The sequence below is a fragment of the Oncorhynchus nerka genome, linkage group LG20, assembly GCF_034236695.1.
Source record: "Oncorhynchus nerka isolate Pitt River linkage group LG20, Oner_Uvic_2.0, whole genome shotgun sequence".
Classification (NCBI taxonomy): domain Eukaryota; kingdom Metazoa; phylum Chordata; class Actinopteri; order Salmoniformes; family Salmonidae; genus Oncorhynchus; species Oncorhynchus nerka.
Window position 1 is genome coordinate 28,401,211 of NC_088415.1, and position 19,565 is coordinate 28,420,775.

The 19,565-nt window shown below is 42.3% G+C and overlaps 1 protein-coding gene across 4 annotated transcripts in view; it reads right to left on the reverse strand.

Annotated features, from left to right (window-relative positions):
* The window catches only part of LOC115102197 (DNA (cytosine-5)-methyltransferase 3B-like), a 75,650-nt gene that overhangs the window by 43,274 nt on the left and 12,811 nt on the right, over nucleotides 1–19,565 (reverse strand). For 3 of the 4 annotated variants that reach the window (XM_029621867.2, XM_029621866.2, XM_029621865.2), the window contains exons 3-4: nucleotides 9,156–9,306; nucleotides 1,458–1,496 (exon numbers count right to left, since the gene is read on the reverse strand). In XM_029621867.2, coding sequence (XP_029477727.1) covers nucleotides 1,458–1,496; nucleotides 9,156–9,306 — 190 coding nt within the window. The remainder of the gene's footprint in view (nucleotides 1–1,457; nucleotides 1,497–9,155; nucleotides 9,307–19,565) is intronic. The other variant, XM_029621868.2, reaches the window with a different exon arrangement.

A 19,565-nucleotide genomic window follows, 5' to 3' on the forward strand; every position in this document is an offset into this window, starting at 1 on the left:
TCCATTTGGAAGAGATATTTGCGACCAAGCGTTAACTGATGTCTTGAGATGTTGCTTCAATATATCCATATCATTTTCCAGCCTCATGATGCCATCTATTTTGTGAAGTGCTCCAGTCCATCCTGCAGCAAAGCACCCCCACAACATGATGCTCCCACCCTCGTGCTTGTCACACTCTGACCATTATTTGCGTTGTTTGTTTCTATGTTTTGTTTGGTGAGGGTATGGGCATTCTATGTTGCATGTCTAGTTTGTCTGTTTCTATGTGTTTTGGCTTGATATGGTTCTCAATCAGGGGCAGGTGTTTGTTGTCTCTGATTGGGAACCATATTTAGGTAGCCTGTTTTGTATTGTGGTTCGTGGGTTATTGTCTATGTGAAGTTGCCTGTGTCTGCACTCGTTGGTCATAGAGGTACGTTCGTTTCGTTGTTTTTGTTTAACTGTTCTTCGTGTTCTTCAATAAAATAATGTTTTCTAATCACGCTGCGCTTTGGTCTCCCCATTACGACGATCGTGACAGTGCTTCACAGTTGGGATGGTGTTCTTCGGCTTGCAAGCTCCCCATTTTTCCTCCAAACATAATGATGGTTATTATGGCCAAACAGTTCCATTTTTGTTTCATCAGACCAGAGGACATTTCTCCAAAAAAGTATGATCTTTGTCCAGTTGCAAACCGTAGTCTGGATTTTCTATGGAGGTTTTGGAGCAGTGGCTTCTTCCTTGCTGAGCGGCCTTTCAGGTTATGTCGACATAGGACCTGGTTTACTGTGGATATATACTTTTGTAGCGGTTTCCTCCAGCATCTTCACAATGTCCTTTGCTGTTGTTCTGGGATTGATTTGCACTTTTTGCACCAAAGTACGTTCATCTCGAGGAGACAGAACGCGTCTCCTTCCTTAGTGGTATGACGGCTGCGTGGTCCCATGGTGTTTATACTTGCCTTGAAACACATCCCCAGGTACACCTCCAATTGACTCAAATTATGTCAATTAGCCTATTAGAAGCTTCTAAAGCCATGACATCATTTTCTGGAACGTTCCAAGCTGTTTAAAGGCACAGTCAACTTAGTGTATGTAAACTTCTGACCCACTGGGGTGGGTGAGAAGATGCAGTGAAATGATCTGTCTGTAAACAATTGTTGGAAAAATTACTTATGTCATGCACAAAGTAGATGTCCTAACCGACTTGCCAAAACTATAGTTTGTTAACAAGACATTTGTGGAGGGGTTGAAAAACGAGTTTTAATGACTCCAACCTAAGTGTATGTAAACTTCCAACTTCAACTGTACATACTGTATGCGGCTACAGTAGAAACGACAACACGATATACAGAAAATAAGGAAATGACTTTGATAGGAACGAACACTTTTCCAAAGTTATTATGGGTAATGAAAACAACAAGGTAGGCAAAGCGAGTGCCAGCAAGAAAACATTCAAAAATTCAAATATACTCATACTTGATCTGCACAAACATGAGTGAAGTACGGTGGGTTCTCCTGGAAGAGAGAAGTTTATCTGGCTCAGTAAAGACTCAAACATAAATTGCCCGCAATGTTGAAATGGACTACTTCTGTGTGAATTAATGAGGAGGCAGGACACACCTCAATTCAAACTGTTGTTAGAAAATACAACTTGTTCGAAAATAATTTGAAATTGACAAGTTGAAACATAGCCTATAGATAATTAGCAGGAAGCGCATGTTAACTGTCCTGTTGCGTAATAATCATATTTTGGAACAGTGAGTGAATTCTGACATCACGTGCATAAAAAAACTCACACTGGGGCGACCGTTAGAGATATTTGGAACTCACATGTGAAAAGGTTCATGCGTTTGAGCCAACCATTTGCACACACTGTATATAGACTTTCTTTTTTTCTTTTGTGTTATTGACTGTACGCTTGTTTATTCCATGTGTAACTCTTGCGTTGTTGTTTGTGTCGCAAATCAAATCAAATTTTATTTGTCACATACACATGGTTAGCAGATGTTAATGCGAGTGTAGCGAAATGCTTGTGCTTCTAGTTCCGACAATGCAGTGATAACCAACAAGTAATCTAACTAACAATTCCAAAACTACTGTCTTATACACAGTGTAAGGGGATAAGGAATATGTACATAAGGATATATGAATGAGTGATGGTACAGAGCAGCATACAGTAGATGGTATCGAGTACAGTATATACATATGAGATGAGTATGTAGACAAAGTAAACAAAGTGGCATAGTTAAAGTGGCTAGTGACATAAGAATGCAGTCGATGATCTAGAGTACAGTATATACATATGCATATGAGATGAATAATGTAGGGTAAGTAACATTATATAAGGTAGCATTGTTTAAAGTGGCTAGTGATATATTTACATCATTTCCCATCAATTCCCATTATTAAAGTGGCTGGAGTTGGGTCAGTGTCAATGACAGTGTGTTGGCAGCAGCCACTCAATGTTAGTGATTGCTGTTTAACAGTCTGATGGCCTTGAGATAGAAGCTGTTTTTCAGTCTCTCGGTCCCAGCTTTGATGCACCTGTACTGACCTCGCCTTCTGGATGATAGCGGGGTGAACAGGCAGTGGTTCGGTGGTTGATGTCCTTGATGATCTTTATGGCCTTCCTGTAACATCGGGTGGTGTAGGTGTCCTGGAGGGCAGGTAGTTTGCCCCGGTGATGCGTTGTGCAGACCTCACTACCCTCTGGAGAGCCTTACGGTTGAGGGCGGAGCAGTTGCCGTACCAGGCGGTGATACAGCCCGCCAGGATGCTCTCGATTGTGCATCTGTAGAAGTTTGTGAGTGCTTTTGGTGACAAGCCGAATTTCTTCAGCCTCCTGAGGTTGAAGAGGCGCTGCTGCGCCTTCTTCACGACGCTGTCAGTGTGAGTGGACCAATTCAGTTTGTCTGTGATGTGTATGCCGAGGAACTTAAAACTTGCTACCCTCTCCACTACTGATCCATCGATGTGGATAGGGGGTGTTCCCTCTGCTGTTTCCTGAAGTCCACAATCATCTCCTTAGTTTTGTTGACGTTGAGTGTGAGGTTATTTTCCTGACACCACACTCCGAGGGCCCTCACCTCCTCCCTGTAGGCTGTCTCGTCGTTGTTGGTAATCAAGCCTACCACTGTTGTGTCGTCCGCAAACTTGATGATTGAGTTGGAGCGTGCATGGCCACGCAGTCGTGGGTGAACAGGAGTACAGGAGAGGGCTCAGAACGCACCCTTGTGGGGCCCCGTGTTGAGGATCAGCGGGGAGGAGATGTTGTTGCCTACCCTCACCACCTGTGGGCGGCCCGTCAGGAAGTCCAGTACCCAGTTGCACAGGGCGGGGTCGAGACCCAGGGTCTCGAGCTTGATGACGAGCTTGGAGGGTGCTATGGTATTGAATGCCGAGCTGTAGTCGATGAACAGCATTCTCACATAGGTATTCCTCTTGTCCAGGTGGGTTAGGGCAGTGTGCAGTGTGGTTGAGATTGCATCGTCTGTGGACCTATTTGGGCGGTAAGCAAATTGGAGTGGGTCTAGGGTGTCAGGTAGGGTGGAGGTGATATGGTCCTTGACTAGTCTCTCAAAGCACTTCATGATGACGGAAGTGAGTGCTACGGGGGCGGTAGTTGTTTAGCTCAGTTACCTTAGCTTTCTTGGGAACAGGAACAATGGTGGCCCTCTTGAAGCATGTGGGAACAGCAGACTGGTATAGGGATTGATTGAATATGTCCGTAAACACACCGGCCAGCTGGTCTGCGCATGCTCTGAGGGCGCGGCTGGGGATGCCGTCTGGGCCTGCAGCCTTGCGAGGGTTAACACGTTTAAATGTCTTACTCACCTCGGCTGCAGTGAAGGAGAGACAGCATGTTTTCGTTGCAGGCCGTGTCAGTGGCACTGTATTGTCCTCAAAGCGGGCAAAAAAGTGATTTAGTCTGCCTGGGAGCAAGACATCCTGGTCCGTGACTGGGCTGGGTTTCTTCTTGTAGTCCGTGATTGACTGTAGACCCTGCCACATGCCTCTTGTGTCTGAGCCATTGAATTGAGATTCCACTTTGTCTCTGTACTGACGCTTAGCTTGTTTAATAGCCTTGCGGAGGAATAGCTGCATTGTTTATATTCGGACATATTACCAGACACCTTGCCCTGATTAAAAGCAGTGGTTCGCGCTTTCAGTTTCACGCGAATGCTGCCATCAATCCACGGTTTCTGGTTTGGGAATGTTTTTATCGTTGCTATGGGAACGACATCTTCGACGCACGTTCTAATGAACTCGCACACCGAATCAGCGTATTCGTCAATATTTCCATCTGACGCAATACGAAACATGTCCCAGTCCACGTGATGGAAGCAGTCTTGGAGTGTGGAGTCAGCTTGGTCTGACCAGCGTTGGACAGACCTCAGCGTGGGAGCCTCTTGTTTTAGTTTCTGCCTGTAGGCAGGGATCAGCAAAATGGAGTCGTGGTCAGCTTTTCCGAAAGGGGGGGGCAGGGCCTTATATGCGTCGCGGAAGTTAGAGTAACAATGATCCAAGGTTTTACCACCCCTGGTTGCGCAATCGATATGCTGGTAAAATTTAGGGAGTCTTGTTTTCAGATTAGCTTTGTTAAAATCCCCAGCTACAATGAATGCAGCCTCCGGATAAATGGTTTCCAGTTTGCAAAGAGTTAAATAAAGTTCGTTCAGAGCCATCGATGTGTCTGCTTGGAGGGGGATATATACGGCTGTGATTATAATCGAGGAGAATTCTCTTGGAAGATAATGCGGTCTACATTTGATTGTGAGGAATTCTAAATCAGGTGAACAGAAGGATTTGAGTTCCTGTATGTTTCCTTCATCACACCATGTCTCGTTAGTCATGAGGCATACGCCCCCGCCACTCTTCTTACCAGAAAGATGTTTGTTTCTGTCGGCGCGATGCGTGGAGAAACCCATTGGCTGCACCGCCTCGGATAGCGTCTTCCCAGTAAGCCATGTTTCTGTGAAGCAGAGAACGTTGCAGTCTCTGATGTCCCTCTGGAATGCTACCCTTGCTCGCACTGCTTTGCTTTATGTTGGCCAGGTCGCAGTTGCAAATGAGAACATGTTCTCAACTAGCCTACCTGGTTAAATAAAGGTGAAATAAAAAAATAAAAAATCAGTTGTGTTGTGACAAGGTAGGGTTGGTAGACAGAAGATAGCCCTATTTGGTTAAAGAAAAAGTCCATATTATGGCAAGAACTGCTCAAATAAGCAAAGAGAAACCACAGACCATCATTACATTAAGACATGAAGGTCAGTCAATCCGGAAAATGTCAAGAACTTCTAAAGTTTCTTCAAGTGCAGTTGCAAAAGCCATCAAGCACTATGATGAAGCTGGCTCTCATGAGGACAGCCACAGGATAGGACGACCCAGAGTTACCTCTGCTGCAGAGGATAAGTTCATTAGAGTTACCAGCCTCAGAAATTGCAGCCCAAATAAATTCTTCACAGAGTTCAAATAACAGAAACATCTCAACATTAACTGTTCAGAGATGACTGCGTGAATCAGGCCTTCATGGTTGAATTACTGCAAAGAAACCACTACTAAAGGACACCAATAAGAAGAAGAGACTTGCTTGGGCTAAGAAACACCGGTGGAAATGTGTCCTTTTGTCACGCCCTGACCTTAGAGATCCCTGGTTATTCTCTATATTTTGGTTAGGTCAGGGTGTGACTAGGGTGGGTACACTAGTTTTTGTATATCTATGTTTTCTTTTTCTTTGTTAGCCTAGTATGGTTCCCAATCAGAGGCAGCTGTCTATCGTTGTCTCTGATTGGGGATCATACTTAGTCAGCCCTTTTCCCCATCTTCAGTTGTGGGATCTTGTCTTTGTTTGGTTGCATGTATTTTTGCACGACAAAGCTTTTCGTTCGTTGTACTGTTTATTATTTTTTTTGTTGGTTCCCATTTTAATAAAATATAATAAACTTCAATCACGCTGTGCCTTGGTCTACCCTTAACGAAGAACGTTACACCTTTGGTCTGATGAGTCCAAATTTTAGATTTTTGGTTCCAACCGCCTTGTCTTTGTGAAACGCAGAGTATGTGAATGGATGATCTCCGCATGTGTGGTTCCCACTGTGAAGCATGGAGGAAGAGGTGTGATGGTGTGCGGATCTTTGCTGGTGACACTGTCAGTGATTTATTTAGAGTTCAAGGCACACTTAACCAGCATGGATACCACAGCATTCGACAGCTATACGCCATACCATCTGGTTTGCGCTTAGTGGGACTATCATTTGTTTTTCATCAGGACAATGACCAACACACCTCCAGGCTGTGTAAGGGCTATTTGACCAAGAAGGAAAGTGATGGAGTGCTGCATCAGATGACCTGGCCTCCACAATCACCTGACCTCAACCCAATTGAGATGGTTTGGATGAGTTTGACCGCAGAGTGAAGGAAAAGCAGCCAACAAGTGCTCAGCATACGTGGGAACTCATTCAAGACTGTTGAAAAAGCTTTCCAGTGAAGCTGGTTGAGAGAAGTGTGCAAAGCTGTCATCAAGGCAAAGGGTGGCTACTTGGAAGAATCTCAAATCTCAAATATATTTTTTATTTGTTTAACACTGTTTTGGTTACTACATGATTCCATATGTGCTATTTCATAGTTTGATGTCTTTACTATTATTCTACAATGTAGACAATAGTAAAAAATAAAGAAAAACCCTTGAATGAGTAGGTGTGTCCAAACTTTTGACTGGTACTGTATATTTTTTTTATACTTCAATGGCTCTTAAAATTCTAAATAAAATAACATAATGATCCTTGGTATGACTTTCTTAAAACAATTCCATATAGCTCAGTAGAACCACCCCCTCCCCCAGTTTAGACAGGGTTTAGACTGTAATGGGTTAATTGACCAATTTTCTACGCTAATGTCACGCCCTGACCGTAGAGATCCTTTTATTCTCTGTTTGTTTGGTCAGGGTGTGACTCGGGTGGGAAACTCTATTTTCTTTGTTTCTATGTTTTGGCCGGGTGTGGTTCTCAATCAGGGACAGCTGTCTATCGTTGTCTCTGATTGGGAATCATACTTAGGCAGCCTTTTTGCATTTGTGGGTAGTTGTCTTTGTTAGTGGCATTATAGTCTAAGTAAGCTTCACGGTCGTTTCCTTGTTCTTTGTTTTGTTGGTGACATTTATCAATAAAAGAAATGTACGCTCACCATGCTGCACCTTGGTCTGGTCAATTCCACGACGACAGCGATCGTGACAGCTAAACTATATAGAATATTAGCCTGCCGGAAACTACAACTCCCTACTACATTACACAGTTCGGGTTTAATCTGATTTATCTCTAGAGAAACTGCAGCACTATGTGCAGAGTCTGGAGGAGTAGAGAGTTGGGCTGTGAGTGTGTGTGTGTGTATTCAAGTATGAGTATGTACAGTGGGGAAAAAAAGTATTTTGTCAGCCACCAATTGTGCAAGTTCTCCCACTTAAAAAGATGAGAGGCCTGTAATTTTCATCATAGGTACACTTCAACTATGACAGACAAAATGGAGAAAACAAATCCAGAAAATCACATTGTAGGATTTTTAATGAATTTATTTGCAAATTATGGTGGAAAATAAGTATTTGGTCAATAACAAAAGTTTATCTCAATACTTTGTTATATACCCTTTGTTGGCAATGACAGAGGTCAAACGTTTTCTGTAAGTCTTCACAAGGTTTTCACACACTGTTGCTGGTATTTTGGCCCATTCTTCCATGCAGATCTCCTCTAGAGCAGTGATGTTTTGGGGCTGTTGCTGGGCAACACAGACTTTCAACTCCCTCCAAAGATTTTCAATGGGGTTGAGATCTGGAGACTGGCTAGGCCACTCCAGGACCTTGAAATGCTTCTTACAAAGCCACTCCTTCGTTGCCCGGGTGGTGTGTTTGGGATCATTGTCATGCTGAAAGACCCAGCCACGTTTCATCTTCAATGCCCTTGCTGATGGAAGGAGGTTTTCACTCAAAATCTCATGATACATGGCCCCATTCATTCTTTCCTTTACACGGATCAGTCGTCCTGGTCCCTTTGCAGAAAAACAGCCCCAAAGCATGATGTTTCCACCCCCATGCTTCACAGTAGGTATGGTGTTCTTGGATGCAACTCAGCATTCTTTGTCCTCCAAACACAACGAGTTGAGTTTTTACCAAAAAGTTATATTTTGGTTTCATCTGACCATATGAGATTCTCCCAATCTTCTTCTGGATCATCCAAATGCTCTCTAGCAAACTTCAGACGGGCCTGGACATGTACTGGCTTAAGCAGGGGGACAAGTCTGGCACTGCAGGATATGAGTCCCTGGCGGCGTAGTGTGTTACTGATGGTAGGCTTTGTTACTTTGGTCCCAGCTCTCTGCAGGTCATTCACTAGGTCCCCCCGTGTGGTTCTGGGATTTTTGCTCACCGTTCTTGTGATCATTTTGACCCCACGGGGTGAGATCTTGCGTGGAGCCCCAGATCGAGGGAGATTATCAGTGGTCTTGTATGTCTTCCATTTCCTAATAATTGCTTTGATTTCTTCAAACCAAGCTGTTTACCTATTGCAGATTCAGCCTTCCCAGCCTGGTGCAGGTCTACAATTTTGTTTCTGGTGTCCTTTGACAGCTCTTTGGTCTTTGCCATAGTGGAGTTTTGAGTGTGACTGTTTGATGTTGAGGATAGGTGTCTTTTATACTGATAACAAGTTCAAATAGGTGCCATTAATACAGGTAACCAGTGGAGGACAGAGGAGCCTCTTAAAGAAGAAGTTACAGGTCTGTGATAGCCAGAAATCTTGCTTGTTTGTTGGTGACCAAATACTTATTTTCCACCATAATTTGCAAATAAATTCATTAAAAATCCTACAATGTGATCTTCTGGATTTTTTTCTCTCATTTTGTCTGTCATAGTTGAAGTGTACCTATGATGAAAATTACAGGCCTCTCATCATCTTTTAAGTGGGAGAACTTGCACAATTGGTGGCTGACTAAATACTTTTTTGCCCCACTGTATGTGATGTCAGGTCAATTACAGTAGTTGTTTAAAAACAGTAAAATAACCTACATTTCTGTTCATCACTTAGCTCTACTGTAAACCAACTAGAGAGCTTAAAATATTTTAAATGTTCCTTTCCAATCTTGCTGCCATGCATGTTTGCTACTATCAGTGTTGTATGTGTTCCTGACCTGCAGGTGAGGCAGCGTCTCCGTTCTGCTTGGGGCTGAAGGGGGAGGGCGGCTCAGCAGCGGTCAGCGGGCTGTTCTCATTGGTCATCTCTGCGCCACTGTCGTTCTCTGATGGTCCCTCGGCTGCAGGAATGTCCCCGTTCACCTCAGCCTGGGGACGACAGAAGATGTGCTATCAACTCAGTTAAAAAAACAGCAAAACAGTCCAAACAAACCACCCCAAACAGCAGCCAACTACCTATAGACCAGTCAGCTTCTATCACAAACCACCCCAAACAGCAGCCAACTACCTATAGACCAGTCAGCTTCCATCACAAACACCCCAAACAGCAGCCAACTACCTATAGACCAGTCAGCTTCCATCACAAACCACCCCAAACAGCAGCCAACTACCTATAGACCAGTCAGCTTCCATCACAAACACCCCAAACAGCAGCCAACTACCTATAGACCAGTCAGCTTCCATCACAAACCACCCCAAACAGCAGCCAACTACCTATAGACCAGTCAGCTTCCATCACAAACCACCCCAAACAGCAGCCAACTACCTATAGACCAGTCAGCTTCATCACAAACCACCCCAAACAGCAGCCAACTACCTATAGACCAGTCAGCTTCCATCACAAACCACCCCAAACAGCAGCCAACTACCTATAGACCAGTCAGCTTCCATCACAAATACTCCAAACAGCAGCCAACTACCTATAGACCAGTCAGCTTCCATCACAAACCACCCCAAACAGCAGCCAACTACCTATAGACCAGTCAGCTTCCATCACAAACCACCCCAAACAGCAGCCAACTACCTATAGACCAGTCAGCTTCCATCACAAACCACCCCAAACAGCAGCCAACTACCTATAGACCAGTATGCTTCCATCACAAACCACCCCACCTAACAAATAGAGCCTATTCACTTAACATAACATCACACAACAACAATTGTCATCAAAAAAGCTCGGAGCATTCATCAGAAAACTTGCATATTAGCAAGTCAAGCTAAGGGCAGTAATTTTTGTCTAAGTGTGCTATATGTGCTTTCAATGTGCATGATTGGTGTATGTACAGTATGTAAGAAATTATGCAGATTCAGAAATGGTGTCAGTCTCGTGGCAAGAATCAAACGTGTCTGGACTGCTAGATTTGAATGACTCAGCTGTGGTGCCTGTGTCCCACTTCAGAACTCATCTCTTCCCCTTGAATTACACCCTTTAATCTAGAGAGACAGCCAGTAAAGGAGTGATGAAAAATTAGGCGGTCACTCTCGCCGTGGCTTCAATAGCATTGTGGGTCTATAAATCACATGACCCAGCATCCTCTTTGCTAATTCTGCCACTAAGACAACACTGCAGTTTTTCTCAATCGCGTACATGCATTTTTGGAACAATGTTGTCAATTTTCAAAACAATCCACTCTGTGTTTTTTTGCAAGACAGTACATGTGTTTTCCAAATTAAGTTGTCAAAATTGCAAATACATTCATCAAAACAACACGACTGCCAGCAAAAAGATTAACGCAACCATATTTATCTCGAGTCCAAGCAGACAGAACAGAAAGTTAGTCTGTGTTTAAAAAATCCCAGGAGATCAATACATTTTCTTTGCAGTCACTAATGATGATACAAATGTCTACCCCTGTTTGGACCCCAGGAAGAGTAGGTGCTGCCTTGCCAACAGCTACTGGGGATCCTAATAAATACTACTAAAAGTACAACAATGCAAAGGTGAAGAATTATGGGCAATTACTCTCCCTTTATGCATATTTCACACAACAATTTCATACACATCAAATCAAATACTATTCCTGTAAAAACTCAAATAAAAAACAAGCACATCGTGTTCAGGATTCATTCATCTGTATCATCACAATCCATCAACGAAAATGTTTTGCAAATTCGGCATGCGGGCAGCCAGTTGGGGAACCATGTACATGGTATGACATGTTATGACACTGACGGAATGATTTAGAATTTCATGCAGTAGTATTTACTGATTGCCTCAAACAATGAACACAATTGCACACCTTTATCTTCTGATTAAAACAATGTGTTAATATTCTGGGAACAAAACACTTAACACTGAATGTGTATTCACTGATAACATTTGCATTTAATGTTTTGCAAAAGGTGATCTAAGATATGTAAAGTTGAAGTCGGAAGTTTACACACAACTTAGCTAACTAGATTTAAACTCCGTTTTTCACAATTCCTGACATTTAATCCTAGTAAACATCCCCTGTCTTAGGTCATTTAGGATCACCACTTTATTTTAAGAATGTGAAATGTCAGAATAATAGTGGAGAATGACTTATTTAACCTTTATTTCTTTCATCACATTATCAGTGGGTCAGAAGATTGCATACTATCAATTAGTATTTGGTAGCAGTGCTTTAAATTGTTTAACTTGGGTCAAACGTTTCGAATAGCCTTTCACAAGCGTCCCACAATAAGTTGGGTGAATTTTGGCCCATTCCTCTGGGCAGAGCTGGTGTAACTGAATCAGGTTTGTAGGCCTCTGTTACGAATCCCTTTTGGCCCGACAGTCTAGGGGGGATGGTAATGAGACCCGTAACATAACTCATGCAAATTATTATTGTGACAAAGTAAAAGTGTGAACGAAATAACCACGACAACAGAAATCTACCGTCAAACTCCAGGTTTATTTATAAACACACGGTAATGGGGGGAGCAGGAAAAGGGGCTGAGCTGGACCCAAGGAAAGAAACAATAAGTATTCAAAAACACCCCTAAGCTAGACTAGCCTACTTTAACAACAGCTAACTAACTAACCAAAAATACAGTGGGTGGTCCGCCCAGTTCTAACTAGTGTATTTAACAAAGTTTACCTACGGGTAGTGTATGCCCATGGGCGACTTGTCTTGGTTTCCCCCTTTTCCCACCAGCAACAAACAAACACCATAACCAAAAACAATACTCACAGGTGATGACAAAGTGCTATGGAGGTGCTTAAACAAAAGAGAGGTTAAGACACAAAGCGAGAGTGAAACACAGAGACCTACAGACATTGCATTTACAGAGAGATTGAGCTCGAGATTGCTAGAGATTGAGCTTTAGAACAAACAAATGATGGAGTTTTTAAACCATGGGGAAGGAACTGTGATAGGGTAGGAAATAGGAGGAGGTGTGTCTTCTGATTGATGATTGATTGATTGGGGAGTGATGATTTTCACCTGTGAGGGAAGAAGGAGAGAAAAGAAACACACACACAGGATACACACACACACAGGATAACTGTATCCGTAACAGCCTCCTTGCTCGCACACGCCTTTTCATTTCTGCCCTCAAATGTTCTATGGGATTGAGGTCTGGGCTTTGTGATGTCCACTCCAATACCTTGACTTTGTTGTCCTTAAGCCATTTTCCCACAACTTTGGAAGTATGCTTGGGGTCATTGTCATTTCCGACCAAGGCTTAATTTCCTTACTCATGCCTTGTGATGTTGCTTCAATATAGCTACATAATTTTCCTTTCTCATGAGGCCATCTATTTTGTGAAGTGCACCAGCCCCTCCTGCAGCAAAGCACCCACACAACATGATGCTGCCACCCCCGTGCTTCACGGTTGGGATGGTGTTCTTCGGCTTGCAAGCCTCCCCCTTTTCCTCCAAACATAAAGATGGTCATTATGGCCAAACAGTTCTATTTTTGTTTCATCAGACCAGAGGACATTTCTCCAAAAAGTACAATCTTTGTCACCATGTGCAGTTGCAAACCGTAGTCTGGCTTTTTTTTATGGCGGTTTGGAGCAGTGGCTTTTTCCTTGCTGAGCGGCCTTTCAGGTTATGTTGATATAGGACCCGGTTTACTGTGGATATAGATACTTTTGTACCGTTTCCTCCAGCATCTTCACAATGTCCTTTGCTGTTGTTCTGGGATTGATTTGCACTTTTCACACCAAAGTTCGTTCATCTCTAGGAGGCAGAATGCGTCTCCTTCCTGAGCGGTATGACGGCTGCGTGGTCCCTTGGTGTTTATACTTGTGTACTATTGTTTGTACAGATGAACGTGGTACCTTCAGGCGTTTGGAAATTGCTCCCAATGATGAACCACACTTGTGGAGGTCTACAGTTTTTTTTTGAGGCCCTGGCTGATGTCTTCTGATTTTCCAATGATGTCAAGCAAAGAGGCACTGAGTTTGAAGGTAGTCCTTGAAATACATCCCCAGGTACACCTCCAATTGACTCAAATTATGTTAATTAGCCTATCAGAAGCTTCTAAAGCCATGACATCATTTTCTGGAATTTTCCAAGCTGTTTAAAGACACAGTCAACTTAGTGTATGTAAACTTCTGACCCACTGGAATTGTGATACAGTGAATTATAAGTGAAATAATCTCTCTGTAAACAATTGTTGGAAAAATGACTTGTGTCATGCACAAAGTAGATGTCCTAACCCACTTGCCAAAACTATAGTTTGTTAACAAGACATTTGTGGAGTGGTTGAAAAACAAATTTTAATGACTCCAACCTAAATGTATGTAAACTTCCGACTTCAACTGTAAGTCAGGTAAAAAGGCAAGAAAATAATCACATGGTGCCATCTTTAATGTTAATGTTATTATTGACATGTTTATGCACACAAAAAGTACATAGTGCTGCTAATTGTTGTTTGTTTATTTAATTTGCTTACTTAAGGTTGTGTTCATTTAAACCTGCACTAGGGAAACTTTTGTTGGTTGTTGTTTTTCAATATAAACCTTGATGAAATGATTTCAGTATGTGTATCAGTACTTTTTGAACATTTCCAGCACATTTGAACAATACAATAATACTGATAACCGTAATAATTTTGGTCACTATAATCGCCATATGAAATGTTCCTACCATTTCATCTCTATCAATGGGTATGCATACCTTCTGAAGGAACTGTAAATCACCCTCTGTAAATGGTATGTTCCCACTTCAATGAGCCTATACTCCAGAGTTTGTTTATTGTTCCGATATTGTATATTCTGTATAAAGTCCAATTACGGGTGTATGTAAATATACTTGGCAAATAAAGGTCATTCTGATTCTGATTAGTAGCTTTGATAGGAGCATATCAAATTGGATGTAAAAACAAAGCTCAGTCTGTATTTTGGGGAAATTAAGGTATACATTTTTCTAAAATGTTCCATCTTAAAAATGTGGAATGAGTAAAGATTCATATGGAAAAGGGGTCTTAGAAAACATGTACCAGAAAAGGTCTCAAACGGTATTTGAAATACATAACACAGTAATATTTCATTAAAGACCCTTATCAACTAATATCAACACTGACATTTAGTTTTGGAGAAGTTATTTGACTTCTGTAAGTTTAAGAAAAATGACCTAATGTCTTGTCATTCTGTTAGCAAAAACCCACATACATTTATGATCATTTCTAATTTCTCTCCCTCATGATGGAGGATAATGAAGGTTCACATACAGTGGCTTGTGAAAGTATTCACCCACTTGGCATTTTTCCTATTTTGTTGCCTTACAACCTGGAATTAAAATATATTTTTGGGGGGTTTGTATCATTTGATTTACACAACACTTTTTATTTTATTTTTATTTTTGTGAAACAAACAAGAAATAAGACAACTTGAGCGCACATAACTATTCACCCCCCCCAAAGTTAACACTTTGTAGAGCTATCTTTTGCAGTAATTAAAGGTGCAAGTCTCTTGGGGTATGTCTTTATAAGCTTGGCACATCTAGCCACTGGGATTTTTGCCCATTCTTCAAGGCAAAACTGCTCCAGCTTCTTCAAGTTGGATGGGTTCCGCTGGTGTAGCAATCTTTAAGTCATACCACAGATTCTCAATTGGATTGTTTTTGACTAGGCAAGGCATTTAAATGTTTCCCCTTAAACCACTCAAGTGTTGCTTTAGCAGTATGCTTAGGGTTATTTCCTGCTGGAAGATGAACATCAGTCTCAAATCTCTGGAAGACTGAATCCGTTTCCCCTCAAGAATTTCCCTGTATTAGCGCCATCCATCATTTCTTAAATTCCGACCAGTTTCCCAGTCCCTGCTGATGAAAAACATCCCCACAGCATGATGCTGTCACCACCATGCTTCACTGTGGGGCTGACCTTCTCAGGGTGATGAGAGGTATTGGGTTTGCACCAGACATAGCGTTTTCCTTGATGTCCAAAAAGCTCAATTTTTGTCTCATCTGACCAGAATACCTTCTTCCATATGTTTGGGGAGTCTCCCACATGCCTTTTGGCGAACACCAAACGTGTTTGCTTATTTTCTTCTTTAAGCAATGGCTTTTTCTCTGGACACTCTTCCATAAAGCCCAGCTCTGTGGAGAGCACAGCTTAAAGTGGTCCTATGGACAGATACTCCAATCTCCGCTGTGGAGCTTTGCAGCTCCTTCAGGGTTATCTTTGGTCTCTTTGTTGCCTCTCTGAATAATGCCCTCATTGCCTGGTCCGTGAGCTTTGGTGGGCGGCATTCTCTTGGCAGTTTTGTTGTGGTGGCATATTCTTTCCATTTTTAATAATGGATTTAATGGTGCTCTGTGGGATGTTCAAAGTTTCAGAATTTTTTTTTTATAACCCAACCCTGATCTGTCCTTCTCCACAACTTTGTCCCTGACCTGTTTGGAGAGCTCCTTGGTCTTCATGGTGCTCCTTGGTCTTCATGGTGCTGCTTGCTTGGTGGTGCTGCTGGCTTGGTGGTGCTGATTGCTTGGTGGTGGTGCTGCTTGCTTGGTGGTGGTGGTGCTGCTTGCTTGGTGGTGGTGGTGGTGGTGCTGCTTGCTTGGTGGTGCCCCTTGCTTAGTGGTGTTGCAGACTCTGGGGCCTTTCAGAACAGGTGTAAATATACTGAGATCATGTGACAGATCATGTGACACTTAGATTGCACACAGGTGGACTTTATTTAACTAATTATGTGACGTCTGAAGGTAATTGGTTGCACCGGATGTTATTTGGGGGCTTCATAGCAAAGGGGATGTACGTACCACTTTTCAGTTTTTTTTAAACAAGTTATTTTTAAAATTTCACTTCATCAATTTGAACTATTTTGTGTATGTCCATTACATGAAATCCAAATAAGAATATATTTAAATTACAGGTTGTAATGCAATAAAATAGGAAAAACACCAAGGGGTGAATACTTTTGCAAGGCACTGTAAGTAACAAGGTAGTCCTACCAATTATGTGTAGTGATTTTCCTGATTTTAATTTAGTTTATGAATTATTAAGTGATTAGAACTCTCTATGTTACTAAATTGGTAAAATAATTACTTTAAATAATTGATGGAATTCCTGCAATTAAATTGACTACAATGGGAAATCATAGTAGTCACAAACAACAGTTGGGTCACATGCTACTGTCCTCCCTTCCACTGGCAAACTGTTATATTCAGTTCAGCTCTTAACAACCTCTCTCAATTTTTATATTTTCTCTCTCACTCAATTTAAAGGGATATTGTGAAATTCTGTCAATTAAGTTGTTCTACTTACCCAGAACTAGTGGATACCATTTTTAGAGGTAGTTCAGCAAGCTAATTCTAACTACTGTAGCGTTAGCGCAATGACTGGAAGTCTACAGGTACGCTAGCATATGAATAAAAAGGTTAGCTAGCTGCAAGACTCAGTGACTCTATATGCCAGAAGGAGTGAGTGGGGCCAGGGGTGGAGGAGTGTATGGATACATGTTTGTTTTTTTCCTTTCCCTGTCTTTTTCTATGTCTCTCTCTATCTCTATTCAAGCGAAGGCATTACAACCTGGTATGGCAACTGCTCAGCATTTGATCGTAAGGCGCCCCAGAGGGTAGTGCAAACAGCCCAGTACATCACTGGGGCCAAGCTTCCAGCCATCCAGGACATATATAATAGGCAGTGTCAGAGGAAAGCCCATAAAATTTTCAGACTCCAGTCACCCAAGTTATAGACTGTTTTCTCTGCTACCGCACGGCAAGCGGTACCGGAGCACCAAGTCTAGGACCAAAAGGCTCCCCAACAGCTTCTACCCCCAAGCCATTAGACTGCTGAACAATTCATAAAAATCGCCACCGGACAATTTACATTGACCATCCCCTTGTACACTGCTGCTACTCGCTGTTTGTTTGTTGCCTATGCAGTCACTTCGCCCCCACCTACATGTACAGATAACCTCAACTAGCCTGTACCCCTGCACACTGACTCGGTACCGGTGCTCCCTGTAAATAGCCTCGTTATTGTTATTGTGTTACTTTTTATTATTACTTTTTATTTTAGCCTACTTGGTAAATATTTTCTTCTTCTTGAACTGCACTGTTGGTTAAGGGCTTGGAAGTAAGCATTTCACAGTAAAGTCTACACTTGTTGTATTCGGCGCATGTGGCAAATAAAGATTGATTTGATTTAAACAGGACTGCAAGACTCCAGTGCTTTGCCAAATGCCAGCTAAAGATGTGGAGTTTCAGCAGCATCAACTGCAGCCTTGTTTTTTTACCCTAACACGGAACCCAAACCGGTTGTGCGTGTGCGCCATCGTGCATAAATATATTTTGTCCCCCTACACCAAACGAGATCACGACACGCAGGTTCAAATTCAAAACAAACTCTGACCCAATTACATTAATTTGGGGACAGGTCGAAAAGCATTAAACATTTATGGCAATTTAGCTAGTTAGCTTGCACTTGCTAGCTAATTTGTCCTATTTAGCTAGCTCGCTGTTGTTAGTTAGCTTGCACTTGCTAGCTAATTTGTCCTATTTAGCTAGCTCGCTGTTGCTAGCTAATTTGTCCTGGGATATAAACATTGAGTTGTTATTTTACCTGAAATGCACAAGGTCCTCTACTCCGACAATTAATCCTCACATAAAACGGTCAACTGAATCGTTTCTAGTCATCTCTCCTCCTTCCAGGCCTTTTCATCGTTGAACTTAGAACTTGGTGGTTGGCATCTAAACTTTCATAGTATTACCACAACGACCGGCAAAACATTTCGTCTTTCAATCACCCACGTGAGTATAACCAATGAGGAGATGGCACGTGGGTACCTGCTTCTATAAACCAATGAGGAGATGGGAGAGGCAGGACTTGCAGCGTGATCTGCGTCAGAAATAGGAATTACTTCTATTTTAGCCCTTGGCAACGCAGATGCTCGTTAGCGCACGCGACGCGAGCGGTGTGGTCGGCCTATAAGCCTCCTTGACTTTTCTGAGCTCAAGGGACTAAACTGAGGAGATACTAATTTTATTTATTTATTTTGTCTTTATTTAACCAGGTAGGCCAGTTGAGAACAAGTTCTCATTTACAACCGCGACCTGGCCAAAATAGAGCAAAGCAGTGCGACAAAAACAACAACACAAGAGTTACACATGGGATAAACAAACGTACAGTCAATAACACAATAGAAAAGTCTATATACAGTGTGTGCAAATGGAGTAGGATTAGGGAGGTAAGGCAATAAATAGGCCATCGTGGCGAAATAATTACAAATTAGCAATTAAACACTGGAGTGATAGATGTGCAGAGGATGAATGTGCAAGTAGAGATACTGGGGTGCAAAAAGAGCAAAAAAACAACAATATGAGGTAGTTGGGTGGGCTATTTACAGATGGGCTGTGTACAGGTGCAATGATCGGTAAGTTGCTCTGACAGCTGATGCTTAAAGTTAGTGAGGGAGATATAAGTCTCCAGCTTCAGTGATTTTTGCAATTTGTTCCAGTCATTGGCAGCAGAGACCTGGAAGAAAAGGCGGCCAATGGAGGAGTTGGCTTTGGGGATGACCAGTGAAATATACCTGCTGGAGCGCGTGCTACGGGTGGGTGTTGCTATGGTGACCAGTGAGCTGAGATAAGGTGGGGCTTTACCTAGCAAAGACTTATAGATGACCTGGAGCCAGTGGGTTTGGCGACGAATATGAAGCGAGGGTCAGCCAACGAGAGCATACAGGTCGCAGTGGTGGGTGGTGTATGGGGCTATGGTGACAAAACGGATGGCACTGTGATAGTCTACATACAATTTGCTGAGGAGAGTGTTGGAGGCTATTTCGTAAATGATATCGCCGAAGTCAAGGATCGGTAGGATAGTCAGTTTTACAAGGGTATGGTTGGCAGGATGAGTGAAGGATGCTTTGTTGCGAAATAGGAAGCCAATTCTAGATTTAATTTTGGATTGGATATGCTTAATGTCTGGAAGGAGAGTTTACAGTCTAACCAGAAACCTAGGCATTTGTAGTTGTCCACATAGTCTAAATCAGACATTTAAGCCCTGGATGACTGTAGAATCTAAGAGTAAAAACAAACTGTTATCTTAAGTAAAGTTCATAGGTTAAAACAACACTCCTTTAGGGAACTGTAGCTAATAAGTATTTAGGGGAAATAGAAAGTGTGGTAAACTAAGGTACTGTAAAACTTTAATTAATAGCCCAGGTGTTTATTTGCTTAAATCACTGAACACAATAGGCACTTATTAGAGACAGGA